At 45.5% G+C, this 27666-nt stretch overlaps 1 protein-coding gene across 13 annotated transcripts in view; it reads left to right on the plus strand.

Moving 5' to 3' along the window:
* Positions 1–27666, plus strand: part of macf1a (microtubule actin crosslinking factor 1a) — a 192973-nt gene that overhangs the window by 60040 nt on the left and 105267 nt on the right. For 11 of the 13 annotated variants that reach the window (XM_027286533.1, XM_027286544.1, XM_027286540.1 and 8 more), the window contains 2 exons: positions 21116–21177; positions 25977–26066. In XM_027286533.1, the coding sequence (XP_027142334.1) occupies positions 21116–21177; positions 25977–26066 (152 nt within the window). Of the gene's footprint in view, positions 1–13831; positions 13991–18373; positions 18763–21115; positions 21178–25976; positions 26067–27666 lie in introns of those variants that run through there. The other 2 variants (XM_027286535.1, XM_027286537.1) reach the window with 2 other exon arrangements.

Raw genomic sequence — 27666 nt, forward strand, 5'->3', positions numbered from 1 at the left:
AAAACCACAGACTGAAATCAGAGTAGCTGAGTCTGACACACGTGAAAAACACAGAAATCCTACCTGATACAGATGATTTGTCCTGACCAGTGCCGGAAGAACAAACTGTTACTCAACAAACCAATCGTAGCTTTGTGCCGCTTGGTGCTGTGAGCAGACAAGTCGCCGGTCTGAACTTCAAAGCCTGTTAATCACGTTACATAAACGTCTGGATGCAGTTTGGTTCCACGTTAATATGAGACAGGCTTCAGTGACAGAACAAGTCAGAGGAGGAGTCACGGTAGGAGAAAGGAGACCACAGCACAGGTGCATGTAAAAGCTTTATCTTCCTCGTAATTGTCAAGACTGTGGTGATAAACACAACCTTCACATTAATACAGCATAAGAACACAACTTCAACCTGCATACATGAAGGGGGTAGATCAAGTTTTTAAGGTCACATCTGACTTCATCTTGGAGCACTGTGGCAGATTTATGGATCACACGGGGCAGATGAGGCAGAACCTGAAGTGCAGCTGCCTGTTTCTACATGCCACAGTGCTGAAGAAGCATCCAGTCGTCCACTAACATCCATTAAACAGCAGCTTTCAGTGGATGTGACCTGAATGTGCAGCAGAGAAAATATGTCTGAACAAACGGAGCCGCTCGTGCCGATAACGTCCGTCGTTGCAGAGTGAAGTTATTTCAGGAGGTGTGTGAGATTTCTGTGTCAGTGTGTGAAGGAGAAGTTTTGATGGACAGGCCACCTCAGCGGGTTTGAGATCCTCGTCAACACGGAGGCTTCACTCTGTTTTATTCTTGATGATTGTCCCCGAATATTTCTGGGTCACCTTGCCAATGTTAAACACAAACACACACAAACACACACACACACACACACACTTTCATGTTTCCAGTAGCGGTCAGCCAGATGTGTTGAGAACGATAAGCTCTCGTGCTTATCAGCGTCTCACCAGCGATGGGTGCCGCCCCACCATTGCTTCAGCAGTGTTGTGAGTGTAAACCTTTGCAAGTTGTGTGACACCAGCGACCATCCACGACCCCGCAGAGCCCCCGAATGCTGCTGAAAGGGCTGTAGCGCCCCCCGTAGGACAGATTTGATGATGTGTAGCATTCGTCTTCAGGTCAGAGGGAAGGATAAATATGCAAACTAAATAAATTATCATCTTTAAGGTTGTCATAGGAGACGTTTGAGCGTTTTACTGCGTCCACATTGAACGTTTTGTTCACACTTTATCACCACCTCTCTCCTCAGAACTAACAGTAGCTTTGACTCTCCTACCGCAACCCTCTCACTGCACTGACAGGGCTATAATCACACAGGATAGAGTGCAGTTTGTGCATGTAATTACTGTGTGTGTCGGTGTGTGTGTGTGTGTGTGTGTGTGTGTGGTATTGTTGTGAGCAGTGTGACACAGTGACTGCAGGGTGTAGGCGGTGAAAAGGCCGAGGTGAAGAGAAAGGAGGAGCAGAAGAAAGAGAAGATTGGAGGGAAACGAGGAGAATATGTAGAGAGACGTATGAAACGTACATCACGACTCTCACTGTGGGTTGTTAAAGCTTCACGAGGCATCCTAGATCTGAAAGGGTGTAAGACAGTTTATTAAAATATATATAGTTAGCTCGTATCTCAGCATTTCAAGACATAATTTAGTATATAAACATTTTAAAAGTCTCAGAGTCTGTGCAAGCCTGAATACAAGCTCTATTCACGGAGCCTTCACTGTGTTTAATGACCTCGTCCTGCTCACAGAACAGGTCAGGGAGAAGAAAACACTGAATATTAAGTACGTGTGGCTGTTAAAGAAACACAAAATACAAAGACATACAGACAGAAATGTATAAAAAAGTTCTCAAAATTATTCAGAAAAGTCATCTCTGATGCAAAACTCACAGGAAGTAATCTGCTCACTTTGCTCAAACTTCCTGCAGTTATTGTTTTAACTGTGCAGTTTATCAGTTGTTCTGTACTCTTATTGTTATCCACTGAATATAATATGAAATATCCATAAAAATCTCTCTTGGTCAGGGGTAGTTTTGTGATTTGAAAAGGGGTCCCTTAAGGAAAAAAGTATTTGTTTCCTGCACAAATATGAGAGTGGTATTCATCTTCTCATGTCACAAAATGTTCGTTAATCAAGTCGAGACGAGGCAAGAGTTTGAGTTTACATCTCGTCATATCAGCTCCATCCTCCTGTCATTTTAAACTAATCACATTTCATGACTTTTTTGTCCTTTTCATCAAATAATGATCTTGATTATGTTATTTTTCAACAGCAGAGACTCGATAGGACGCCAGAGAACAATGTACCGTAGTTTATCGAGCCTCCATCAACGCCCCGTACTCTAACCTGCTGCTTTTTCAAGGCTTGAAATCCCCCCTGAGCCGTGCCACGATGGAGAACTGAAAGGTCAAGGCACAAACAGAGAGCGACTGAAAATGTCACGGCGCTCCTGCACAGTTCACCCTGACACTCGGGTTGTTTTTTTTCTGCATGTGCTGTTCCTATCAGAAATATTGAGATGGAATGAAGACGCTCTCAGCCCCAATCAAGGATGGAGATTTAATTAGCGAGCTAACCTGCAGTTAATCAGGTTTTTAGGTTAGCTGCTGCCAAATAGTCTCATGGAAACTAGTGGAGCTTTCTTTCCCCATTAAGATGCTTTAGAGAAAGTTTGCTGAGGTCGGCGATGTTCCCGAGCTCTCTCGTGGGCAGAGAGAGTTTGTTTACATCCGTTTTATTCACGGCGACTTGTCTTAAATCGATTTGAAGTCTTTTCTCCATTTACCTGAATACTATCAGCCTGAACACACAGCTGCACAGTCTGTGGCCAATACTGATCACTTACCTCTTATCAACGCTCTCACATGAACGTTCACACGGTTTGACCTGTTTGTCAGAACATGCCGTGTGTCTGCATTCCTCTCACTCTACAAAGAACACAAGACGATGCTTTGCCAAACTTTGGAGTCCCAAAAATGTTGTCCCTTCATTTAATCGTCACGTTATTTTATAAAAATCCATGTACGGTGATTTTCAAGCGACCAACATCAGCTTCTTTTGACCGTCAGTCAGCGAGCTGCTTGATAAGACTCAACCTTCGCTTGTCAAAACAGTTTGTCGTGTTAATCATTCATGACTCGTGGATTTGGAAACGAGAGGCGGAAAAGATGAGTGTCTGTTTATTTTTGAGTCAGAGTTCAGATCCCGTAACAAAGACGACGACTGATCCGAGAGCGGGAAAATGTTTTGACTTCCTTGACTTACTTGAAACTGAAAAATATCATCAATGAAAACATCTGTGACGTGCACGTTTATTCATCTGTCTCGTTTATAGCTCTTAAATCTTATAAAACTCTGCTCGTTGTCTCGCGGGCCCAGAGGGGAGGAGGCATTACTCAGCTCGTCTGTCAGCTCAGTTGTCAGAACAGGAATCTTAATTGCAGTGACACATCGAGCATCAATTTGAAGAGCTCGTACCGTGTAATTCAGTTTGAATGACTTTGTCTCTTGAAGTCTGTCAGACGCTGTAAGAAGTTTGAAATTCTGTTAAATCGTGGCTGTTTCACCACGAGCTTCAAGCGCGGAGGCCACTCAGTCTGCGGAGAATCTTATTAACATCACAGTAACATCTTAGAGGGTCTAAATTAGATATAATAAGCATAACTGTTATGTTTCGTTTCGTGTATGACACACAGTGTGTGTATATAATGTGTGTCAGCTGATTAAGATCAAACTGAGTCATGACGTTACCGGGAATCTAATTTAAGGAATGTATCCTTGAAAAGCCTTGAAACATCATGAAATATTCATCACTTCATTTGCATATTCTAAATTTCAGAGGCTCGTCACTCCTCCGCTCTCTCTCTCTTTTCGTACTCCATGTTGTGTTTTCTCCGCCCGTCCTCGTGGGAAGGAGACGCCTCCGGTTTCCTTCCTGTTGTCCCCCAGGCTCCACCTCGAAAGCTCGACAGGCTCCGCTTCCTGGAGACAGGGGGGGCAGCGTGGGAAATGTAGTTGTTATCTCGCTGTGATGCAGAGCCGGCTGCGGCCTGGAAGAATTGAAAGCACGTCTGCCCCTCGTTTACTGTGGTTTGTTTTCAAGACGGAGACGGATTGACTGATTTATTTTTGCAGCGTTTGAAGTCAGACGAACCTGCTGCGCTGCTGAAAGGACGGCGTCAGCGCTGGGATTTGTTTTCATCCTGTGTGTGTGTTTGTTTGGTTATCGACAAGCTCAGATAATCTGAACACAGTTTGCATAGGCTGTGTGTGACGGGTGGGGGTACGGGCGAGCCTTTGTTCGTGCTTGTGTGTGTGTGGATGTAGGTAATTAGTTACTGTGCATCTTTGTTATTGTGGACTCGTTTCTCTCTGCACCACCTGCACGTTTCACAACACGACTCACGTTCCACCCGGCCTCGCCGTGCTTCCATCTCTGTTAGTTTTTAATAATAAACTGAAGTTTTCCTTCTATCTTTGAAGTTTACTTCTGTTTTCTCTTCTTCTATCAACCATTGTTCTGTTTATTCCCTCACCCCTTCACTCTCCTCCTCACCCCTCTCTCTCCACCAGCGGCTATCCGTTACCGATCCCCCCTTTTTATCCGTAAAATGTCCGCATGCCGGCCTTGGACCTCTCTCCCTATGAGCTCATTAAAAATGGATTACCATGCTTTTATGTAACAAGATTACATCTTAACATACCTGACTCTCTCATGAACCTGTGCGATGTGGAGCAATTAACGCTGCCATTGATCACTTTCCAAGTTTTCGTGCCCGTCGGCCTCAATAAGAAGTAAAGAGAGCTGCGGTTTGTGTTTGTGTGTGTGTGTGTGTGTGTGTGTGTGTGTGTGTGTGTGTGATTACGGAGTGTGAGCATGATGAAAAGGCCGAAAAGCAACAAAGGGGGGCGTCAGTGAGAGGTAAAGAGAAGCTTCTCTGATGTACGATCGCTCCTCCCCTCGCCTCTTGTTTTATGGTCCGTCTAGGTGGTCTTTGGATTTCCCTCTGCCTTTTCATCACACACACACACACACACACACACACACACACACACACACAACAGTGCCTCTATCACACACTCTCACACACATTAACTAACTAACTCAGTGACAGTGAAACAGTTTGAAATCCACACACTGTTACAACACAAGATACATGAAACAACAGTGAAAGTCTTCAGCTGGAGGGAGGGAGGTCTTCATCATCCAGGCTACTCGATGCGTTTAACGAGCTGTTACCGGGACAGTTTTAAGACGATACACATCAAGACGTGGAGTCGAATCAAAGGCAGACCTGCTGATACAAATGAAGTTTTTACTGAGGAGAATACAGATCGTGTCACGGTACAGTCACTGCTCGAACAAAAACGTTCACCTTAGCTGTCCTGTGTTTTTATCGAGCTCTGCTCAACGTCTCAAAGGATTTCTTAAGTTCTTTCACTGAAGAAGATGAAACATGCAACATATGAAGGCTACAAACAATAATAATAGTTCTGTTTGAATCATTTAGTCTATTAACTGGTAGAAAAACATGAACATAATTTCACGTGGAGTTGAAAGATAGTTTGAGAAGATAAAAGGGAGTGAGTTAATCATGGCGTGAACATTCACAGGATCTGGTCGATTTTCAAAATAAATCACCCCGTGCAAACTTCTGATCGTAACAGCAGCCAAAGGAGAAGCAGCTGAACTACATATCTGCATATTTCCTCATGGTAGAAGAACATAAACCAGGAAACAATCACCAGATCTGAGCATGTTAAAGTCTTTGAAGTCATGTGGACCAAAACAGACGTGTCCGGTGGGGTTTCGATATTACTTCTCACTCTTTATGAGTACTGTCCCCGTTCAATACTATAACAGGAACACGTATCAGAAGTTTAACGGCTGCCAGCTCAACTGGTAGAGCCCCATGAAGGAAGGGCTGAGCGACTCGGGTTAGACTCCGGCCTGTGGCCTCTTGCACGTCGTCCCTTTTCTCTCTCTGTCAAATAAATCCAAAAAAGTGAGCGAGCGATCGAGCATGTGTCATCTTGAGATGTCAGGTAAAGACAAAACCAGCGAGAGAAGAAGAGGCCTCTGCCAGACTGAGTGTAAACGTTGACGTCACAGCGGCGAGGACCTCTGACAGCCTGCTGATAATTACAGCTTTTTCAGGACCTCGGGTCAAGTGGCTCAATGAAAGGCCAGAGGATGGGGACGGTGTGCGGAGGGGGTAGGGGGTCCTAATTGAAGGGTGTCCATGGTAACGAGAACAGCTGGGGTTAAAATTAAGGGCCTGGTTACCGTGGTTATGTGTTCGGGTCCCCTGTATTTGTGTACACTCTTCACATTCTTCGCCTGCCCCTTTTCATTCCTCCACTTTTTGTCTTTGCTCTCTCTGCCTCGTCGTTTCCCATCCCCTGACCTCATCGTCTGAGTGTTTTCCTTCCTCTTCATCTTCGTCTCTCTCTCACGACCCTATAGATGTCTCGCTCTTTCTCCCCCCCGACTCTCACAAACACACACCTCCTCCTCACCCCTCGCTCTCTTTTACCGATCTCTTGTTCATTCTGCGAGGCGCTAACGTGGACGAGAGGATCGATGGCCTCAGAGCGCACACGGGAAAAGTCACTGAGACGGAAAGTTGTTCTGAGTTAATGTAGTTCTGCAGCAAATTAAGTTAAATTCAGCTAATAAACTTGTAACAAAGTAGGAAACAACATTTCAGTCCAGCAGAGAAACTTTGGAAATTCCGTGTTCGGACTTCACTTCTCTCTTTTTCTCTTTGTTTCCTTGTCTCCTCTCCTCTCACATGTTTTTACGACTCCTCTTTCTTCCTTTCACTTTCTCCTGCCTTCAGCCCGTCTCCCATTTATCTCGTGTTATTGTCCCTCTTGGACTTTGATCTTTTATCTGTCCTCGCTCGCCCTCTTCGTCCCGTGCACTCATGAGATAAAGACGTCTTCCCCCCCACCTTTTTTTTTTCCATTTGTGTGTCAATTTATCTAAATTAAAACACAGTTTGTCTTCCTCAGTGTCCTCGCCTCTCCTGCTCATTAACCTTTGATTAACTAAAGCCCTAAAACCAAAAGAGTTTGGACCAAGCCTCCTTTTTTTTTTCTCACGGGGTCATAAATCTGTCGCTCTTTCTCCTTCCTCTTTCTACGTCCGTCCCCTCCCTCCTTTCCCACCATCCATCCACGCAGGGCTTCTCTGCGCGACAGCTTTTACGCTCCTCTTCCTCCTCCGTGTTTCTCTGATGTGTGAGCGGAGGGTTTGTGTTTGTTTCTGTGCGGTGATTTCAGAGCGGCCACTTGAAAAGTGTCTGTGATAAGATTACGTCATGCCGATGTCAACACACTCACACACACCAACATGATCCCTGCCCCTGAGGAGGGCTTCGACCGGGCAGTTAAAGCTCCAGAGGTCAACATCACTGTTTTCATGCTGCTCCTGAGCCTGATGGCCGACAATGAGCGATCAGCAGAGTCAGGTCACAGAGGTCACGCTGCTTTCCTGCTTCCAGCCAGGCTCAGTGTGTTTCTACTGCACACAAACCAAAGCACCCTGCTTCATCCATCATACAAGAAGCCAGGACAGTGTATGTGTCATATCCAAACCAGACAGTGTGGAGGTTTGACGGGCCTTAAAGTCTGTGACTGCTCCTAACTTTACTAAGCAGGAGGCCTATTAGTTGCATAACTCCTTAAATTAAAGGAGCAGTGTGTCCGGCCTCTTCCGCTTTCCAGCTAATCTAAAAATCAGCAGACAGAAAAGATACAGTGTTGAAATGTCGTGTGGCTCAGTCACAGTTATTTCTGTGCATCTTCATGTCAGTCGTCATGCTAAATAATCTGTTTGTGTGTCCTTGAGAGAATCGAGCAAAGATAGTAACTCTGGTTTCACCGTGCCGGGTGAGAGAGAGGACGTCGGTAATTGGGCTTTGTTTCCTGGAAACAAAAGCTTTGCCGTGTGTGTGTGTGTGTGTGTGTGTGTGTGTGTGTGTGTGTGTTTTCTGTGTAGGCTCTGAAACTTTTCCTGTTTTCTCAGCCAGCTCTTTTCATTTTTGCTACGCAGGAATTCAGGTTTCCACAAACTTGTTGAGTTGTTCTCTTTGACATTTTTGGCCCGTGACCCAGTTTGACTCCCAAAAGTTTAAATAAAAAAAAAACTCCCTGTCCTTTTTTCTGAAACACTAACTAGACAACAAGCCTGCGGGTTATTAAATCAGTGTTTGTCTGGTCTCCTCCACACAGCCTGACTGTGAGATGAGGAATGTTTTTTTCTTTGAGCTGTCGGTCGAAGCAGAAACTTTAGTTCTAAACTCCAGACGGGTCAACTTCCCACTTTTTCATCACTTGCACCGACATCCTCGAAGTAATTCGCCCTGTGTGTGTGTGTGTGTGTGTGTGTGTGTGTTTGTTTTGTCTCTGTACCTGTCGTGTCAACACCCGTTAATCCATCCTTGTTAGTTTATTTGGACACCACGCGTCGTCTTCTCTGCTTCCATCTTCCTGTCCTCTAATCTCTTAATGGCATCTTGGGGTATCGCTGTCTGTCTGTCTGTCTGTCTGTCTGTCTCTCTGTCTGTCTCTCTGTCTGTCTGTCTGTCTGTCTGTCTGTCTGTCTGTCTGTCTGTCTGTCTGTCTGTCTGTCTGTCGACTCTTGGCTCTGTTCCCGTCTGCTCTTCGGGAAACCGGGTGTAGCGATCCGCTTAGTTGATCTGTCAAAACACAAGTTACTTAATCGACGGCACAAAGAGTGGACACGGTGTCCGTCAGACTGGATAACACATTTACCTCTGGATATTTGTTGCCTACATGTTCTAACTTAAAAACAAGGGAGATCAAATATATGAAATATTTCTTTGTACCATTTCATCGGTCAGCTGTGCCTAAAGACCGAGACGCACAGTGCTTTGCTGCACAGTTAACTGGGTTGTCAGTGAAGCCCCGATCACGTCCAGTGATGATGTCCGGCCTCTCTCTGAGCGATTAGCCACGCCTGAATAACTCAGAGTCTGAGCTTGATTGCTTGTGCCTGTTTGACCCAGCAATGCCAAATCCATTAGTCTGGGTCTAGCTGTGCATGTGTGTGTGAATGTTTCTACACTTTGAGTTCATATTTTTTTGAACGTAATATTATAATCATAGCAGTAAATTGATGCAGACGGAACCCACCTGAAGGTTTGGGCATCAGAAGAGTTCCCAAAGTGAGAGACTAAATGTTCTTTGGGAGTTTTAAGCTGAATAAGATGTTTGAAAATCAGTGATGTAAGACCGGAGACTGAATTTGCTTCTCTGTATCTGGACCCAGACTGCCCCCTAACTGCCGGGTCCGGTGCTGCGTGTCTTTGAGTTTGGATGCATTTCAAAGTGGCTCCAACTTCCCCTGCAGACTCTCTATCAACTATTTATCATTGCACCGCAAACACGAGTACGACTGCAGCGTTCGGGCTGTATCAGGATCAGCTCGGTGCCTCGCCGCGCCGAGCTGATGGAAACATTTTATCAAAACATGCACAAGTTATTCGCTTCCTCTCGTCTACATCCACTTTGTTTCCTGCACGTGTGCCGCTCCGTCTGAAACCTCCTGGTACTTTTTGTCCGATTGGTTCAGACGGGTCAGGACTCCGGCGGCCGGCTCGATTTCCAGACAGGAAGTGTTCCAGCTGCGTTTCACCAGCGCAGAGGCCAGAGGTCACGCAGCTGCCGGGGAAACAGCGTGTGAGGTGTCAGCGTCACATCACATGCAGCTGTACAGGAGAGAAGTTTATTTCACGTAGACGTATGGTTACAGCATTATAGTAACTGGTACCTGAACACACAGGTTCTTTTGTTATGATGCAGAATAGACGGGGAATCGCAGAGTTATCAGAAGAAGCTTGCTCAGGTAGAAGCTGCTATTAAACGCAGAGGTGACTGAGTTCATGCTGGCAGATGGTACTTTGTCAGAGCAGCTGAAGGGACCGAGAGGAGGAGGAGGAGACGGAAAGTCCTAATTTTTGTTGTAGCTACACGGACATGAAAGTCCAAGGTCAGAGGATTCATCACTCTGATGTGACTGTCCTTTTCCTCATCCTGCTCTCGCTGCTCATCCTCCCTCGCCCCCTTCATCAACACACGTGTTCCTGTTTCCTCCAGCAGGGGTATCATTAGGATGTTTTTTAATACTGATGTCAACACAACATACATTTTAGTGCTTTTTATTGATGCCTCACTGATGGATGCAATGCTTTCTGTGAGGCGTTCTAGTCAGTGTTTCGAACCCCACCAGAAGCACCGTGGCCCATCACGAAATATCCCAGAAACATCACTTAAGCTCCGTGGAGAATACCTGGCTATTCTATTCTTGATGGACGCCGCGAGCGCTCCACATCAATCTGCATGGAGCCGTTAAAAATAAAACCAGAAGCACCTAAATCGTAGAGAAATTACTAAATCTGAGCAAGTTATAACAAAGTCTGTCGGGCAAATTGTATCTGAAACTCTCCTGATGGGGTTTGAAGTCACGTGAAGAACCGACCAGAACCTGACAGAGACGGTGTCAGCTGTGAAAGATATTTCAACATTCATTTTCAATAGTTAGAACCCTTAATGTATCGAGATTTGGCCAAATGTTAAAAGATCTTAAAACGTTTGGTGCTGTTTGGACACAGACGTCAAGAATATCAGTGCAAAGTGAACTTTACGTCATCTGTCAAACATATCTAAGGAGAGAAAAGGTAAAACAAAGCCAGTGTGGTGACAGTTCATGGTTCATGTGCTCAGCCTGCAGTGTATTTCCATATGCTGATACAGTTTATGGCTCTGCCTGCACTCGTCTCTCTGCACTATCATGTGAAGGCACAGGGCAGCAATACTGTGCATAAAAGAGCAGCATATTTCTGAGTGTGTGTGTGTGTGTGTCAGGGTGACCTTGCTGGCATCGTGGCTCTCTTTGTGAAGGATGCTGACTGGGAGATTTGAGCCTTACTGGGGGGGAAGGGAGAGACGGGAGACGGGACACGCGGCTGCGTCGAACACCTGAGAGACACATGAAGGCAAATGTACGCAGCGTCCAGACGAGACGCATGCAAACTGATTTAATGTCCCCCTGTGAGCAGTGAGGCCGAAGCAGCAGAGGAATTATATTGTGAAAGCAGAGACAGCACTGACACTGTACGTTTACAAAAGGCTGTGAGCTTCTGTGTGTGTGTGTGTGTGTGTGTGTGTGTGTGTGTGTGTGTGAGTGAGTGTGAGATTTCTCTGATATCTGAATGAAAAGGTTCATTCACGTCCCGACACAAACAGCCGATACAACACCGAGCCTTACAATAACTCTCTCTCCTTCTCCCTTGATGCTTCCCACACTCTCTCTTCCTCTTCTTCTTCTTCTTCTTCTCGTCCCTCCCTCTTGTGGCGAGCTCGTACTGTAGTCTGACATCATCCGCGGGCTTTGTTACACACTGCTTGTATCTGTGTGTGTGTGTGTGTGTTTATGTGTGTTAAAGTTCCCAGACGCAGCATTTTCTGCACAGAGGGGACATGAGATCGGACCCCTGACCTCTTGACCCTTTAAGCTGACATGCACATGCACAGAGGCACCGACGTGCAACGACAGCAGCCACTGAGGAAGTATAGAGACAGAATGAGCTTTTACACGTGGATAATTTGTGTTTTCGAGGGTGGAAACATTTTAAATTCATATAAACGAAGTGCAGGTTATCTGTAATTTGTGTGATGTGAGCTTGAATGAGGAGATTTGTGTGTACAGCAGTGATGAAAGACTTGAACATGCAGATAAAATTAAAACCAGACTTTAAAAACTTCAGAAAGAAAGTAGATTTTAAAAAATGTGCTAAAACTTCAGTTAAAACTGTTAAAATAATAAATCAGTGAACAGATTATAATAAACGATGTCACAGCTGTTCCTCTTCGGTGGTTTCTAAAGGTGCTACATGTGACAGCGGTCATGGTGTCGGTGGTTGGAGTGTGAAGTCGTGCAGCCCGACACACACATGTTGGTCTCTTCTGCCCCACAGTGGCAGCATCACACTCAGACGTGTGGTCGCTAAAACACTTCTTCACCCTCGACTTGTTTTGTTTTTTTAACCTTTGTTCCTCTTTTTCTCTCCATCAATCATAGTTTGTCCTTTTTAATTCTCTTTTTATTCTTTTGTTGCACAATTTCCCTCGTCTTTGATTCATGAACACATGCGATCAACATGTGATCAAATCATTCATATTTTCTGTTCTAGTTCTGCTCTCTGCTTTTCAGAGCTACGCCACATTACTCTGTAGTTTGATTACATTTTAACATTTAATTTAAAACATAGGTAATTTTTAGGACAGAGTGGACTCTAGGTAATGTAGTTCTGCTCTCTGCTCCCAAAGAAACACTCTCTTCTTTGATTACATTAAACGTTTCGAGCCCATGTTGCCTTTTCATTTAGAACATAGGTCATTTTAGGACAGAGTGGACTCTGGGTAATGTAGTTCTGCTGCAGTTAGAGCTCACCAACTGAGCGTCGGTGGTGGAAAGCACCGGAAAAACAGCTGGCATCAGGATCACATCTCCATGAGCTCATGTTATCTGGTAATTGTGCTGCTCAGGAAATGACTTAACGGGAAAGAAACCTCATTACTGCCCTCTTCATACGTCCAGCAGGACGGCCTTTATTCATTCTGTTGCATGATTTCTTACATCTGCAGCATGTAGCGTCTGAACTCAACACAGTCATCCTGTGAAGTTTGGAGCCGAGGTTTCTCCCCTGATAGCGGCGAAATGTCGTCACGGCGATTGTGGTTGTGTTGTTTTGTCTGGACGTTGCTAGGACTGAAGTGTCGAGACGATAACTCGACCACAGACACACACAGATCTCTGCGAGGTGACCCCCTGTCGTCCAGTCTGCAGCCTGAATCATGCTGAATCACACTGCACTGTCACACACACACATGCACAAACACACACACATACATCTTGGTTTGAAACCCCCTCCCCACGTCCAAAGCTTTTGAACACACACACACACACGCACACACACACACAGTCAGCAGACATCATTCAAAGATAGCTGCTCATAAATATCACAGGCAGGATGTGTTGCTCATTCATAGCAACGGAGGTAAACAAACACACACACACACACACACACACACCTACACACACACACACCTACACACACACACACACACTCCACAAACCTCTGCCAACATGTGCACACACAATAACCAATATAAATGTATGCAACATGTATAAAATATAAAGTATAATTCTTTATACGAATTCATAAAATTACTCTATGCTACAGAACACACACACACACACACACACACACACACACACACACACACACACACACACACACACACAGGAAGACGAGCTTGTGGGTATCTCCAATGTGGTTACCTTCAGAGAATGTAAGGAAACCACACACACACTCTCTCTCTTTCACACACACACACACACACACACACACACACACACACACACACACACACACACTCAGCCTGTTTAGACTCTTTCATTTCTCTCCGCTGGTTTTCTAACGGTGCGCTCGCTGAGTAACGGCCGCAGTCTCTGGCTGTTTGTTTCAGGGGATTGGAATTCACTGTAAGAGTGTGAGAGAGCGAGGGAGAGTCAGAGAGAGAGAGAGAGAGGGAGGGAGGGCGTCTGAATGGAGAGAAGAACTCGGAGAAGTTACAGTAGTTGGAGAGATGCTGGAGAAAGGATGGAAAGTCATTTGAAAGCAGAAGAAGTGAAAGGAGAAGAGCGATCGTCGTGATTCGTGACTTTTATGAACGCCGCTCGTCTGTAGACTTCACCTGGAAGCTTTCAGTCCGTGGAGCTGCTGGAACTTTTGTCTTATTTTTAGCACGGGACAGTTAGTGATTCGACATGGACTTCCTAACAGACCCCGCAGTCATAACGCCCATCCTGGTGGTGACTTTTCACTTCATCACAGCAGCTGGATTTTGGTTTTACCGTCGTCGACGTCAACAGGCAGTCAGGTTTGATCAAGGTAAAGAGCTTCTGTGCGAGGGCTGCTGAGAGGGAGGAGAAGCTGAACATTTTCTTTGTGTTTACTTTTTTATTGCTCGCTGTCTTAATTAATTTCTCTTTATGGAGAGAGAAGTGATTTGACACCAGCTCCATGTGCTTCCTGTTCACGCTCCACCCCCTGCGCTGTGTCATTTGTAACTGTCAGTGTCTTCATGGAAGTGATCGCCTTCCGTTTTAAACTAGTTTGTACAGTAGTGCACAGTGCTGAAGCCTTCCTCTCTTGCAGGATCATGTTTTCTGAGTGAAACATTCTTCTGTTTTTTTCTGCCTTTATGCTGCAGGACTTAATTCCTGCATCTCATCTGCTTCAGAGTCAGCGGTGCACAATCTTCCATATTTGGCTCTTTGCGGGGAAAGGCTGCGATATTTCATGGACTATTGAATCATATAGTCTCATCCATCCGTAATTCAAGCCCGCAGGCTGCGGTTGTTTGCGTGTGTTTGGCAGCTTACGTGTCCAGCGATGTCTTGTTTTTATAAGCGCACGCTCCACACGCCAAACAACGAGCTGCTGTGCTGCCAGCGAGCTCCAGAGTTTAGTCATGTGTCGAATTATTCAAAGCTAATGGTAAACACTGATGCAACGCCACGGTGTCGCACCATTAAACAAATTCCAGTCGGCTTCAGTGCTGATGCTCATTTAAAGCCTGATGCAAGTGTTCATTATGTAACGGCGGCTTGTATTTAAACCATTGTGACGTGGTGTTTATACTGACCTTTATACCTTTGCTCTGCTGGAAACACAGCTAGTCCTCATGTTGGTTCAAATCCTTCCAGTGGCTTCTCACACTGGAAAAACTGAGGCTAATTCTAGGTTAGTCATCGTTGGTCGGATGAGGTTTTTGGTTTGGGACGTTAATTTTGTCTGAACTCAACGATCGGTTTAGATTCGCCAGGGGAGAACTATCTGCCACGATGTAACGATGCAGATCAATGAGGCTGATCGATGCCGAGAGGGCAGCGCATGCTGCTGTGATTGTAAGAGAGCCAAGAGGGCAGTTAAAGGGAGGACATGTTGACGTAAAGAGCCACAAAGAAAACAGGAGCTGCAGGTATGAAGGGAAAAGAAGGAGACAGGATTTATTAGTGATCAAGAACCTCAAAAGAAAGTTTAATTTAACTTCTGAAATCAATCAAAGTGATGCTTCAAACAGCACCCACCTGTCAATCAAAGCGTCCACGCTCTTAATCCTGCATAACTTTAAGCCTTAATATAATGTGAACAGGTGAGTTGTATATAAATTCACCCTCAGTACAGTTATCATGAACGGGGAAATTAGCTACAGAGACCAAAACTGTTTTTTGTACCAGGCTGTAAACATGTTTATTTCTGCTGTGAAGTTGGACATTTGGACATGGGGACTTATGGAGACTGACTTACTTCTGGAGCCAGCTTCAAGTGGACGTCTAAGGATATTACGATGCTGGATCACTGTAACATGCCAGACAGTTTCATGACGTTTGTGCTTGTGTGTGTTCCTAACTATGTTTAATTGTAGTTAATGAAGCTGCAGGTTGATGAAACTGTGTGTTTAAAATGTGTGTGTGTGTGTGTGTGTGTCTCATAAGGAATAGTATGGACGTGTCCGTTTGAGTGTGGCAGGATGTCGTTCAACCGTCAAACTTTTCTGTTTACTTCATTGTTTGAGCTCGTCTCTAGGCTCGAGATGAGCTACTGAAGCGCGCACGTGCTTCAGTGCGCGCGTGTGTGTGGTCACACTGTGTGGTCACACTGTGTGAAGCTGTGGTCCTAACCTTATTTATCTCATCACAGGAAACCAGGCTGGTCACAGCAGGAGGCCAAGCATGCAGGGCGTGTGTGTAGCGTTTTTTACTGTATATATGAACACTATGCGGTTTGTATGTATGTAAATCTCTGTGGTTTACACTTCATCCTCGATGTTGCTCAGGCTTGTACTTAACTACTGCTGCTGATGCTGCTGAATAAATGATGTTTTACAGCTGAGTATCATGATTAATGCTTTAAAGAAACTCGTTGGATCATACATTTTAAAAGTCTGATGTTGGTTTGACAGGTGACGTCTCTGTTTAGATGTGGGTCAGTAGTAAAACCGCACGGACCATCAGTCACCTCCAGTTATTGTTAACCTGCTTCTGTTGTGGCTTCTCGTATCATTTCTTGTACATAAACATCTTGTACATGATGTATTTTCGATCAGGAGTAATATAAGATTACTGGCCTCGTTTAAGCCCTCGCGTGTCTCTCCTCTGTGGCCACAGGAGGGCAGATTGAAACTAATCCACGTTAACTGGACAGCTGGTTGGTGTGGAAGGGAACAGAAAGTTTGGATATCGAAGATTTCGATATTTGGATTTGTGTCTCCTCCAGTCAGCTGATTTGCGGCTCCAAAGTGAGCTCGCTCAGCTTCGCAAACACTTAGCATTCAATGTTTGTAGCTCGGAGAGAAAATTGGGATAAGAAGCGGAAAGAAAGGATAAAAAAAAAAGAGATGGAGGCTGCTGCCAGCCTCTGAGTGTCACCACAGAGGAGGAGGAGGAGGAGGAGGAGGAGGATAAATGAACCCTGGGAGGCAGACTGACTAAAAGGAAGTGAAAGAAGGGAAGATTACATGATGGACAAATAAAAGAAGGGGAAGCACAGACTTGGAAACCTCCCTCACAGTTTATTATTTATTGTATTTTAATTGAATCACAGCGGCAGACGGGCAACAGAGTGGGAGAGCGAGGGAGATTAGAGGTGATAACGGGGGAGGGCGAGGGATAAGCACACAGCATGGTATTAGAGGAATAAGCTCCGTCTGGTATTTTTAGTGTGGACGGGTCCCGTAGAGACGGAAAGAGGAGAGATTCACTGAAGGCTGACGGAGGGATGGAAGAGTCAGAAGAAGACCTGAGAGAAGGAGGGGAGGACGGAAAGGAGTGACGTCGGAGGAGTGACGAAACGGAGGGGAGCTCGCGTAACTCCGTCTGAGCTTGTTGTGACTGTTCGGAGCGTGTGAGTCAGTGTCTCGCCTGCTCAGGTGTGTGTACCTGCGCAGAGAGGACACCTGCTTTCAGAGTCGTACCGGCTTCTGCTCCACCAATGACGTCGGCCCTCTTCAGAAGATCACATGACCTGCCGCAGACCGCCGTGTGATTCGTCCGAGCTCACGGCCCCCCCCGTGCCGACTCATTGTTTCCACACAGCTGATTCTTGACTCAGTCTTTCTTCTCCAAACATGACAGAGCAGAAATTCTTCCGAGCTGCAGCGGTGCTGTCTGGGACTGCGGAGCTATTTTGAGAAGAAGCGAAGGAGGGAAAGGCAGAGAGGGGTTTCATAAAAAAATAAAGAGTTGAGGCTGTCAGCTGTGAAGAGAAGCAGACAGTGAATCTGATGATGTGTTCAGCACCAGGCAGCGCGAGCTGAAGGCTGCAAGAGGCCTCTTATTGTCTCACAAGTCTGACCCCGGCATGACTTCATCATCATCTGCCATATCTGTTGTACACACCCAAGACACGCGCACTAATGAGACGAATCTGCTCGTCTTTATTAAATTAAATAACGTCACAAAGTCCACCTCCGACCGAGAAGTCCATCTCAGCCCCAGGCACAGTGTCTCCCTCTGTTTTCTACAGTATCGGAGCGGGAACGTTCAGGGCTGTTGACTCTTTGACAAAAGGAACCTGAGAAGTTTGTGTTTGCCTCTTAAGGAAAGGAAACCGGATAAACGGAGCATGGAAATGAAGTTATCAGGGAGCTGGAGGATCTGGCTTTTGTCAGCCTGAACGCAAAGACTGAATGTTTGCATAGTGTCCCTGAGCCGTACATGTATACTTTTGGATGCTTTTGTGGCATGTAAAGGACTCAGGGGTGCGTAACAGCTTCACAAACGGATATGACGCTGACCTAAAACATCTTTTTTGAGTTGATTTTTAAAGAACCTCTCTGCAGGATACATAGAAACTGCCTCGGGCTCAGGAAAACAGCATCTAAATGTGAAAAAAAAAAAGGTTAAATCATCCGTCCGGATCGGATCGTACCCGTCTGCAAAGAGAGTTGCTTACCTACGCAGAGAGAAGATAAACAGAGCAGACCCCCCTCTGCAGCTCTGCAGAGCCGCCGTTAGCTGCAGCTCTGAGCACAGACCGTCTGTTGTGGCCTGGAATGAGAGAGCGAGCGAGCAAGAGAAGTGACAGAGAGAGAGAGAGAGAGACAGAGAGAGAGAGAGAGAGTGCCACTGCCTGGTGAGGAAGTAGAACTGAGAGTGAGTAAACAGGGGGAGGGAGGGAGGGAGGGAGGGAGGGAGGCCGTCCTTTTTGGACTGAGCGTGAGGAGCTGACGTCGACTTTGACACACACGTGTGAGAGCAACTGCTGCTGGGAAAAGAGTGCGAGGTGGACCGGCGAGAGAGAGAGGACAGCGCCTGACATGGCAGCTACCATGGCAATCAAGGAGAGAGGGAGCAGGTGAACGACAGACTGAAACCAAGAGAAGAAGAAGAAGAAGGAGGAGGACAGACTCTGGTAGAGAAACTGGTAGCAGCTCTCGGTGCTCTCCTGCCAGCTCACGCTCACTCCTCAGCTCTCAGTCGTGGACAGGCGGTGGCAGCTTGAGACGTCTTCACTGCTATAATTATCTGACTTCTGTCTTGGATTATGCCGCGTCCACATCAAATGAAGCTCTGATTGGGGGAGGAGGACAATGTGGACTGACTACAGGAACGAATGTCATCTCAACGCTCACCTGTACTCGCTCATGTGCTGTGCAGGTCAGTGTGTGTGTGTGTGTTTGCGGCGTTGTTTACATGCTGTCAGTGGTCGGAGTGGCTGCTGTCAGCACGTGTTTCACTGCGTGTTTGAACAGTTCCTGTTTGTGCACGGTGACAACACTTATTCTGGAAGTGGTGGCTATTAATCATTGTGGTTGTCGGGGCAAAGGGTGAGACATCAGTGTGTGTGTGTGTGTGTGTGTGTGTGTGTGTGTGTGTGTTTGGACAGCGTGGAAGGGGGGTGTGTGCGTCTTAACAATGCCTCCTCTGTTGATGAATGAGCGTCTTTCCGTGGCTGTCACTCACATACCTCCACTCTTCTCGTGTCTCCAGCTTTCTAATAATTCATACCCGACGGCTTTATGATCTGATTAACACGCCTCCAACAAACGGATACGTGTTTTATTGCGGTGTGGTCGGCCGACCGACCGTGTGACCTGATGACATGTCAAAGCTTGAGTGTCTCCTCTGGCTGAACTAGCTCAGCTACTCGGGCAGGTTTGGGAAGCAAGGCGTGTTTCAGTAGTGCAACTATTTTGCAAGAGCATGTTGAAATGTGTGTTCTTTGCCTGGAGACATCTCTCTTTATGTAAACTCATCCATGTGTCACCCCCATGTGTGTGTGTGTGTGTGTGTGTGTGTGTGTGTGTGTGTGTGTGTGCTCTGCAGGTTTGAGATTGACCTTGCGTTTTATCCGATCGAGATGTTTGACCCACTAAATCCTAAATCGAATTTCCTCTTTTGAAATCCTTTCTACTTCTGGAGCTCGACAGTTGAAGGTGTCAGACGCTCTGTGGAAATCTGTGTGTGTGTGTGTGTGTGTGTGTTTGCATAGGTGTGTGTGTGTGTGTGTGTGTGTGTGTGTGTGAGGGAGATGTATGAGATAACAAGATGTTTGAAGGAGGAAGTGATACCATGGCTGCTCTCTCATGGCTTCACCATGGCAACTGATAAACAGCTGGCAGGAAGGGCGGTACCTGCGGCCGTCTGTTTGCTGATTGGTCGGAGCTGAATCTTTTTGACACACTGGAGGGAAAATACTCACCTTTCACGGAGCTGTTGAGCGCGTGTGATAGTCTCGATGTGAGAACAAAAGTATCTTATCGTGGTTTTATTTGACAAAGATACACTCAAATGAAAAATTAGATTTAGATATTTAGTAACAGCTGATGCTCATCACTTTAAAAACCTTTTAAAAATATTTATATGTCTGTATTTTTAGATTCCTGCTTGTTCTCAGGTTTACAGAGTCAAATTTGATCTGAATCATCGTCATATTATATATTTCTTTGTCCTTTTTAAAGCTGTGTTTATATATAAACTACAACATTTTGTTTTTGTGTAGATTGTTGTTGGCAGAAGATCTCTTCTCATATTTATGTTGTTTAATATATAACAGTGTCTCATAGTCCTGCAGCTAACAGTTGTTTTATTTTCTGATTGTCTTGTTTTCTGTAACACAGAGTCAGAATCTCAAAGATATTCAGTTTTCTGTCACATGTTACAGAAAAGTAGCAAATACTCACAAACAAACAAACAAACAAAGCTGGAATCAGAGAATATTTCACATTTTTGCTTTAAATGTTGCAGCTCTGGTGTCTGGTGAGAAGGTTGGATTCTGCACCTTAGCGCTGTGTGCTGCATGCAACAGGAACACGCAGTATCACATGAGGATGTTTAACTTTCCCTCCAGGAGGAAGTCAAACATTCAACAGAATGGCGGGAAAGAAAAAGCGTCTGTGTTTCGTCCCTGACGGACTGATACGAGCGCAGAGAGGAAGAGGGACAGATAAGTTGTGGCTCAGCATCAGGCTCTATTCCTGGCCTGGCTGCCTCACTCCTCTGGCCTGTGGAGATCGCAGGCTGGAGCTCTGCCTGGCTGCAGATCACACTTCAGTTAGAGAGACTGTGGAAACTGAGATAAAGGTTAGACCTTTTAGAGAACGGACGAGAGGAAAACAGCCTGCTGAGCTTCATTCTGAGTGAACCTGAGTTTACTCAGGATGTCAGCTCAGTCAAACACGATAAAGATAAAAGCTCAAGACTTTACGAGAAGTCACGTTTGTAGATACAGAAGTTCTTATCAGGTTCACCTCGAGTTGTTGTCCATGAACTCAGATAGAAGTGTTTGTCCTTACATCATCTCAAATGCAGCGCTGCTGAGACTGAGTCATCTCAGGAGTTTTGTCAAACTCTTCTATCCATGCTTGTCTGACCGAATATCATCATAACTGTCTCCACGGTGTGTGTTTACCTCCTTGAGCTGGATTTGTATCATCGACATAATTCAGCGACCATGCCAGATCTGGATTATGTAATTAACCTTCCCTCCTCTCTGTTTGTTTCTCTTCAGATGAGCGGGACAGAGTTCAGAAGAAAACCTTCACAAAATGGGTCAACAAACATCTCATCAAGGTACGTGTCCATGTTCTGGAGTTATTGTAAAACAAATGCTGAAGATTTTTGGGGACATGGGGACTTAAGGAGACTGACTCACTTCTGGAGACTAACTCACTTCTGGAGCCAGCCTCAAGTGGATGTTTGAGGAACTGCAGCTTTTGCCACCTCCCTGTTGGTTTCGCTCGGTCTCAGACTGTAACGTGTCTGTATTCATCTTATACATACACATTAACGTGACCTCCTGTGTCCTCTCATTAGAAAATCAATGAAGTGAGAAGTCGTAAAGGACTGTGGAGCTTCAGAAAAAACCCGTCTGTGTGTCCTCATGACCTGCTTGGGATTCATTTATTTCCTAACTCGTTCCCACTTTGTAATAAAACAATCAACAGAGCACAATAATGATAAAAAGAAATTCCTTCTCATCCATCTGCAGGTCCATTAACATCAGTCTTGGCTGGATAATAGCTTCATGGAGAGCGAGCGAGCTGGCATAAACTTGTACACACACCCTCCTCTTCTCCGAGCATTTGATGCATTTATCACTGTTAGTCTGTGAAGTTACAGCTCGTTAAACCTCCAGCCGTGTTCACACTTCAGTCCCGTTTAGCAGCGAAGTGCTGAATGAACTGAACGTGAGTTTTGAATGAATATTTCAGAGCTGTTGAGAGTTTAGAAATGTTTACATGAATGCAGACTTTAAATTATTGATTGGCAGACGCTCCGTCTCGCCTGCATGCTGGATGGGACTGTTCCATTTAAAGGCGTCGATAAAGAAACAACAGGAGGAGTTAAATCTGAATGAGCAGCTGAATAACTTCTTTATAGCTGGCTGTTTAAAAACACTGAGCTAAATTAAATCTATAGTTCTTCCTGCACGTTGACTCAAACTTAAAGCAGAGCTTGTCGGCTGTTTTCCCTGAAGATAATAGATTAATAAAGTTATTGATTTATTGTCTCTTTCATAATAATTAACTACGTGCAGATAGCGTCTCCTTTGTAGGACAGCTGCCTCTGCAAACTTTAACATCTGCACACGTGTGTATGTACAGTATGTAGAGCATGTGTCACACACACACATAATGTACTGTATGTATAGTGTGTGTCACACACACACACACAGGTGGTGGTGAGGAATGGAGAATGCTGGGTATTTCTGTCACATGACCCGGGAACGAAGTGTCTGTCTGACCCCATAAAAACTCTGGAGCGACTGTCGTCACGGCGCCCGGCCTGTTAATGTAACTCTGTATCAGCTGGCAGTGCCAACCAACCGCTGACTGTAAATGTAGGTCAGAGATGGAGAGTGAGAGAAGCAGCAGGAGGAGGAGGAGGAGGTGGAGAGATGAGGAGGATGTTTCAGTGTTGGAAATGCAGCTCTAATTATTTTTGTAACATTCTGTGAGTGCGTTCTGTTCCCAGACAGATTATTTATTGACAACAATTTGGAGATTTGATGAAAGTTTGAAGCAGAAATCGTCAGTTTCAGCCTCTCAGATGTGAATATTTTCAGCTTTTCTTTGTTTTCTATGATGGTAGAAAAAAAATTACTATCTAATATATGTAATATCAAACTAAAGAATGGACAGCGTATGTGTGACGTTTTGAAGCTCTAAAGCTGTGATAAAAAACAGCAAAGACGTGGATCATAGACTGAATCACGCCTGGGTGCTCGAACAAGCCACCTGTAACAGCACTCACCTGTCAATCAAAGCGTCCACGCTCTTAATCCTGCATAACTTTAAGCCTTAATATAATCTGAACAGGTGAGTTGTATATAAATTCACCCTCAGTACAGTTGTCATGAACGGGGAAATTGGCTACAGAGACCAAAACTGTTTTTTGTACCAGGCTGTAAACATGTTTATTTCTGCTGTGAAGTTTTGAACATGGGGACTTATGGAGACTGACTCACTTCTGGAGCCAGCCTCAGGTGGACGTTTGAGGAACTGCATTTTTTTTTTTTGTTCAGGTTGCCGCTTGGTCCAAACAAACCAGTCAGCTTGAACATTTTCTAGACCAAATTATTGATCAGTTCATCAGTTTATTGATAATGAATTCTAGTTTACTGCAGCTCTAATTGAGAGCAGGAGATGTGAGATGTTTCAGCATAAAGTTTTATAAAGTTAGAATCGTCTTTTAAGCAGCTTTACTGTTGTAATGAGATATAAAGTTGAGAGGAAGGGTCGAGCATCGGGTGGAGACGACTCGTCTCATCTGTTGAAATATTTGCTGTAGAAGTGTTGCTAAAGACGAGTCACGATGTCCCAGCTCTGTGTTCTTGAATCGAGAGCAGGGGCGAAATAGTTCTGCGTCCTACATCATGTGTTGACTCTGAGCCAGGACTGTTGATTCTACAAACCTCCACCCTATCGGCGGGGATTCAGAGACAAACACAGACGGAGACAAAAGAGCTGTGGCTCAGAGGACATACGAAGGAAGAAAGAAAGGTGGAATGTAAAATCCAGAGACAAAGGCAGACAGGTGACCTGTGACATCATCGCTCCTTGTCTGTTATGTCGCTCAGGTGTGACGGGTGTTAACGTGCATGCCCATACAATGCAAACAGGGGCCAATATAAACACAGACATGCGGTGAGACACTTTGACCCAGCACGATGTTGACACAATGAGGGCAAATCCTGGAGCTGTGGATTAAGACGTCAGGAAGGTTTTCTCAAAGATGGAGAACTGTTCGCTGTGCTGTAGCTAAACCTGCACGACAGACACAACAAACATGTCAGCAGATGTTCCTGTCAACACTGATTTTCATAATCAAACATGCTTAACTCGAGTTTGTTTGACAGAAACTCTTTTTTTTATGTTTTCAAGTGTTTTGCTGCACTTTTTGAAATGACTCATCCACCCAACTGAATGACAGAAACTCAAATAATTTAGCAGAAAACAAAGTGTGAGGCTTTAGGTGTAAGCGTCAACCTTCTGTCAGAACTGGGTGAAAGGTTTCGTTTCATTTTTAGTATTTTATGATCAACCTGGAATTTTCGATGCAGTATGCCGGGCTTACCAGATAAGGCTTGTCACTTTATATTGGATCACATTGCACTGAGCAGCATGCCAATCTGCAACACTTCCTTTAATTGCCGTTCAAATAACTGTCATCAGTCGTTGTGCCCTCCTGCTACAGCATGTCAAACTCTATCTATCCAGTATGTGACAAAAATAACATTTGAAGCCGTTTCTACCTGATAAATGATTTACAAACACAGATTTGTGTTCAGCGTATCAGAGCAGCGCCGCATCCCAGGTGCCCGTGCTCCTCGACGTTACCTCTGCTGCTTTGGTGCCAAAGGCAGCTGTCAGCTGCCGTCACGACACATCGGACACAGCTGGCTGCGTGAGCGTCGACCCCCGAAGACACACAAAAACAACAATACACAGATCCAGCTGGGTGTCGTAGAGCAGTTTGACTATAAGTGACGTGTCCCTGGACTGAACTTTGAGTTTACTGGATGTCGTATTTTTAATTCGAGTTTGTTTTTGCAGTGGGACTTTTTGTGACCTCAGAAAGCACCTAAAATGATCATTTATCAGCAGAGGCGTGCTCATGATAAGTGTTGTTGGTCTCCAGATAACTGAGTGTAGAATAAGCTTTGTATACACACTCCATGAACGCCTGACTCACTCGCTCTGACACACTGAGACACAATTAGACAAAAGCAGCACCTCGTTTCCAGTCAGTGTTTCTCATCGCAGTCTAATTAACACGTCTTCTGTGTAAAACAGCTGATGTCATGCAGGGAGAAAACACAAGGCAGCGGCAGACGTGCGAGTTCACTGAGGACACTTTTATAGCTGCAGTTTTAAGATGTTTATAAAAAATGAATTATTACTTTATAATTCATAACTTCCTGCTCGCTCTCTCAGCCTACTCTTGTGACTGTCTTGCCCTCTTGTGGTAAAACCCGGCAGTACACTTGTCTTGTCTTTGACTCGAGGCCAGGACTGCAGCAAAACTTTTTTGTATCAGTGCAGGTGCTGCGTGAAAACAGGAAAAATCACTCTAATGCAGGTAGACGGTTGCCGTGGTGAAGCAGGCAGGAATGCTTGACCTTTTTGTCGCACGCCAACACCTCCCTCTGCCGCTTTCCGTCGTATTAGAAATGCTTTGTTTACCAAAGACAAGCCTCTCCTCAGCTGTTGCATGTTGTGGTTGGGCCTCTCTGCAGCTTTTTTTCTGTCCTTCTTTGACCCAGAAACAGCCTCTTTTTAGTCCCGTCTAACTTAATTATTCTCCACTGGTGTGCATTGTTTTCACATATTTTCTCTTTAACTCTCCTGCAACGTGTCCGCGTGAATCTCAAGTCGTCTAATTCATACAGAAGACGGAGAAACGACCTCCTGACAGACTTCTCAAACACGTCAGAATAATAAAATACCGTGCGGCAGACGGCGTGTGGATTTGTTTCCTTTCTTTCGGTTCAGTTCTTGTAATGCTTTACTCACTCGTCACAGCTCAGCTGATCCATTATTTCACTCTGTGTTCGGCCTCGAGCGGTCACCGTCTGTCTCACCGAGTGTCCCACTTTCCAACAAAACAAGCGCTGATGATCATCAGGCTGCTGAGTCACCGTGGCAGCAGCAGCAGCAGCGGCAAGTTGCCACCGGTGACAACCCACCACCCCCACCACCACCACACTCATTGTCGAGGCGAAGTCATGGCAACGGAGACAAGAGGCCACAGCTGGTGCTTCGTCTCCGTTGGCCTGGCAACCAGCCCGGTCAGCTGTGGATCAGCGATCAGCCCTGGCAGATGTTGCAGTGTGGGATTAACCTTCTGTCCTCTCTTTCTTTTCTCAGGTGAGGAAGCACATCTCAGACCTGTACGAGGACCTGAGGGATGGACACAACCTCATTTCGTTGCTCGAGGTCCTCTCCGGAGTCACCCTGGTATGGCTTTTTATCTCTTGCACGCTCACCTGCACTCACTTCTTATCACTCTGTCTCCTCATCACACACCCGGTCATCTCCAGCTCAAAGCATCACAGTCCTGAAAATGTTGCCGGCTCGAAGGTGACTCCAGACTGACACGTTATTAAAGCCACAGCTGACCAGCCGGGCATTTCTAGTAAACAGACACAGAGCAGTTTGAGCGCCGGCGGGTTGACTTTGGTCAGCATGATGATCTAAGAGCTTCAGTCGTAATGCTGACAGACAGGTAGACTAACAGAAACAGGCTGCTGACTCGTCTGTTTAACCACACACACAGTCACACAAAGTACACACCGACACCTTCATGGATGATGTGTGTGGGAGAGTTAATCTGACTCTCTTCCTTCGTTGTTTACATTTTTTTGATTTGCAGTTACGGTATTTTTTTTTTTCTTTCATTTGATCCCGCCCTCCTTCATTCTCTCCTCTTTCTCATCACCACATCTCCTCTTCCTCTTCTTCTCTTTCTACCCCTCTCCCCTTCTGTTACCATAGCAACAGAAGAGCGGCCCTTCATTGAAAAGGGCATACGCCTCGCGGGCCCCCCCTCTCATCTTGCTCGGAGGGGAGGATGAGGAGGAGGAAGGAGCTCAGGGAGTATGTTCGAAGTTAAAAAAGCCTCTCTCTCTCCCCCTTCTCCCACCGCTCACTCTGTCACCTCTGACCTCTGACCCCCTTCGAGCTTTTACCCCCCCCTCTGGCCCACAGGTGGAGCTGTGAGGCTGCATGAGAGTGCTGTGCCACTGATCTCTGACCAGCATACTGGGCTGCACATGACACCATACAATGCTGCGTGACACGTCATGTCTGTTGGGTGACAGCATCATAACGAACGTTTCGACGTTTTAGAGTGTGTGTTCCTCTACAGGAAGTCCCTCAGCCCTCAAACACGAGGCTGTTAGTCTCTGAAAAGTTGTTTTCACCCAACAATGCTCTACGACTACCTTTGCATGAATCAGCACAATAAAAGCAGCGTAGATATTTCATACACTCTGCAGCTACTTTTAGATACACCTGAATACAATCCAACACGACAGCTCAGCCATGAGTTCAACCTCTGCAGAGATAACGAGCTTCAGTTTTGATTGTTAGAGAACTGCTTTGCATGGAGAGATGTTTCATTGTGGCTCAGGAGGTAGAGCGGATGATTGGTGGTTTGATCCCCGGCTCCTCCAGTCTGCATGACGAAGTGTCCTTGAGCAAGATACCGAACCACCACCATCTGCACCAGTGTGTGAATGGTTAGCTTCCAAAAACTGATGCACAGTGGGCACCCAGCATGACAGCCAACGCCATCAGTGTGTGAATGAGATATGTAGCATCAGAAGACGAGAAATACCTTGAATATTAAACATATGGTTGAATGAACTCCTGACAATGCGAACATAAACTGAACATTACGGGAATCATGGCAGATCTGTTGTCTTCTGTTGGATTGCTGTACCTAACAAAGTGGCCAGGGAGTGAATATTTGTAGCTGTTTGGAGTCTGAACTTTCTATTTTTTAGATGTTAAAAGATGTTAAATGGTTAAAAAAAAAGTCTCTTAACAAAAAAGT

The sequence above is a fragment of the Larimichthys crocea genome, chromosome XIII (assembly GCF_000972845.2).
Source record: "Larimichthys crocea isolate SSNF chromosome XIII, L_crocea_2.0, whole genome shotgun sequence".
NCBI classification, from domain to species: Eukaryota; Metazoa; Chordata; class Actinopteri; family Sciaenidae; genus Larimichthys; species Larimichthys crocea.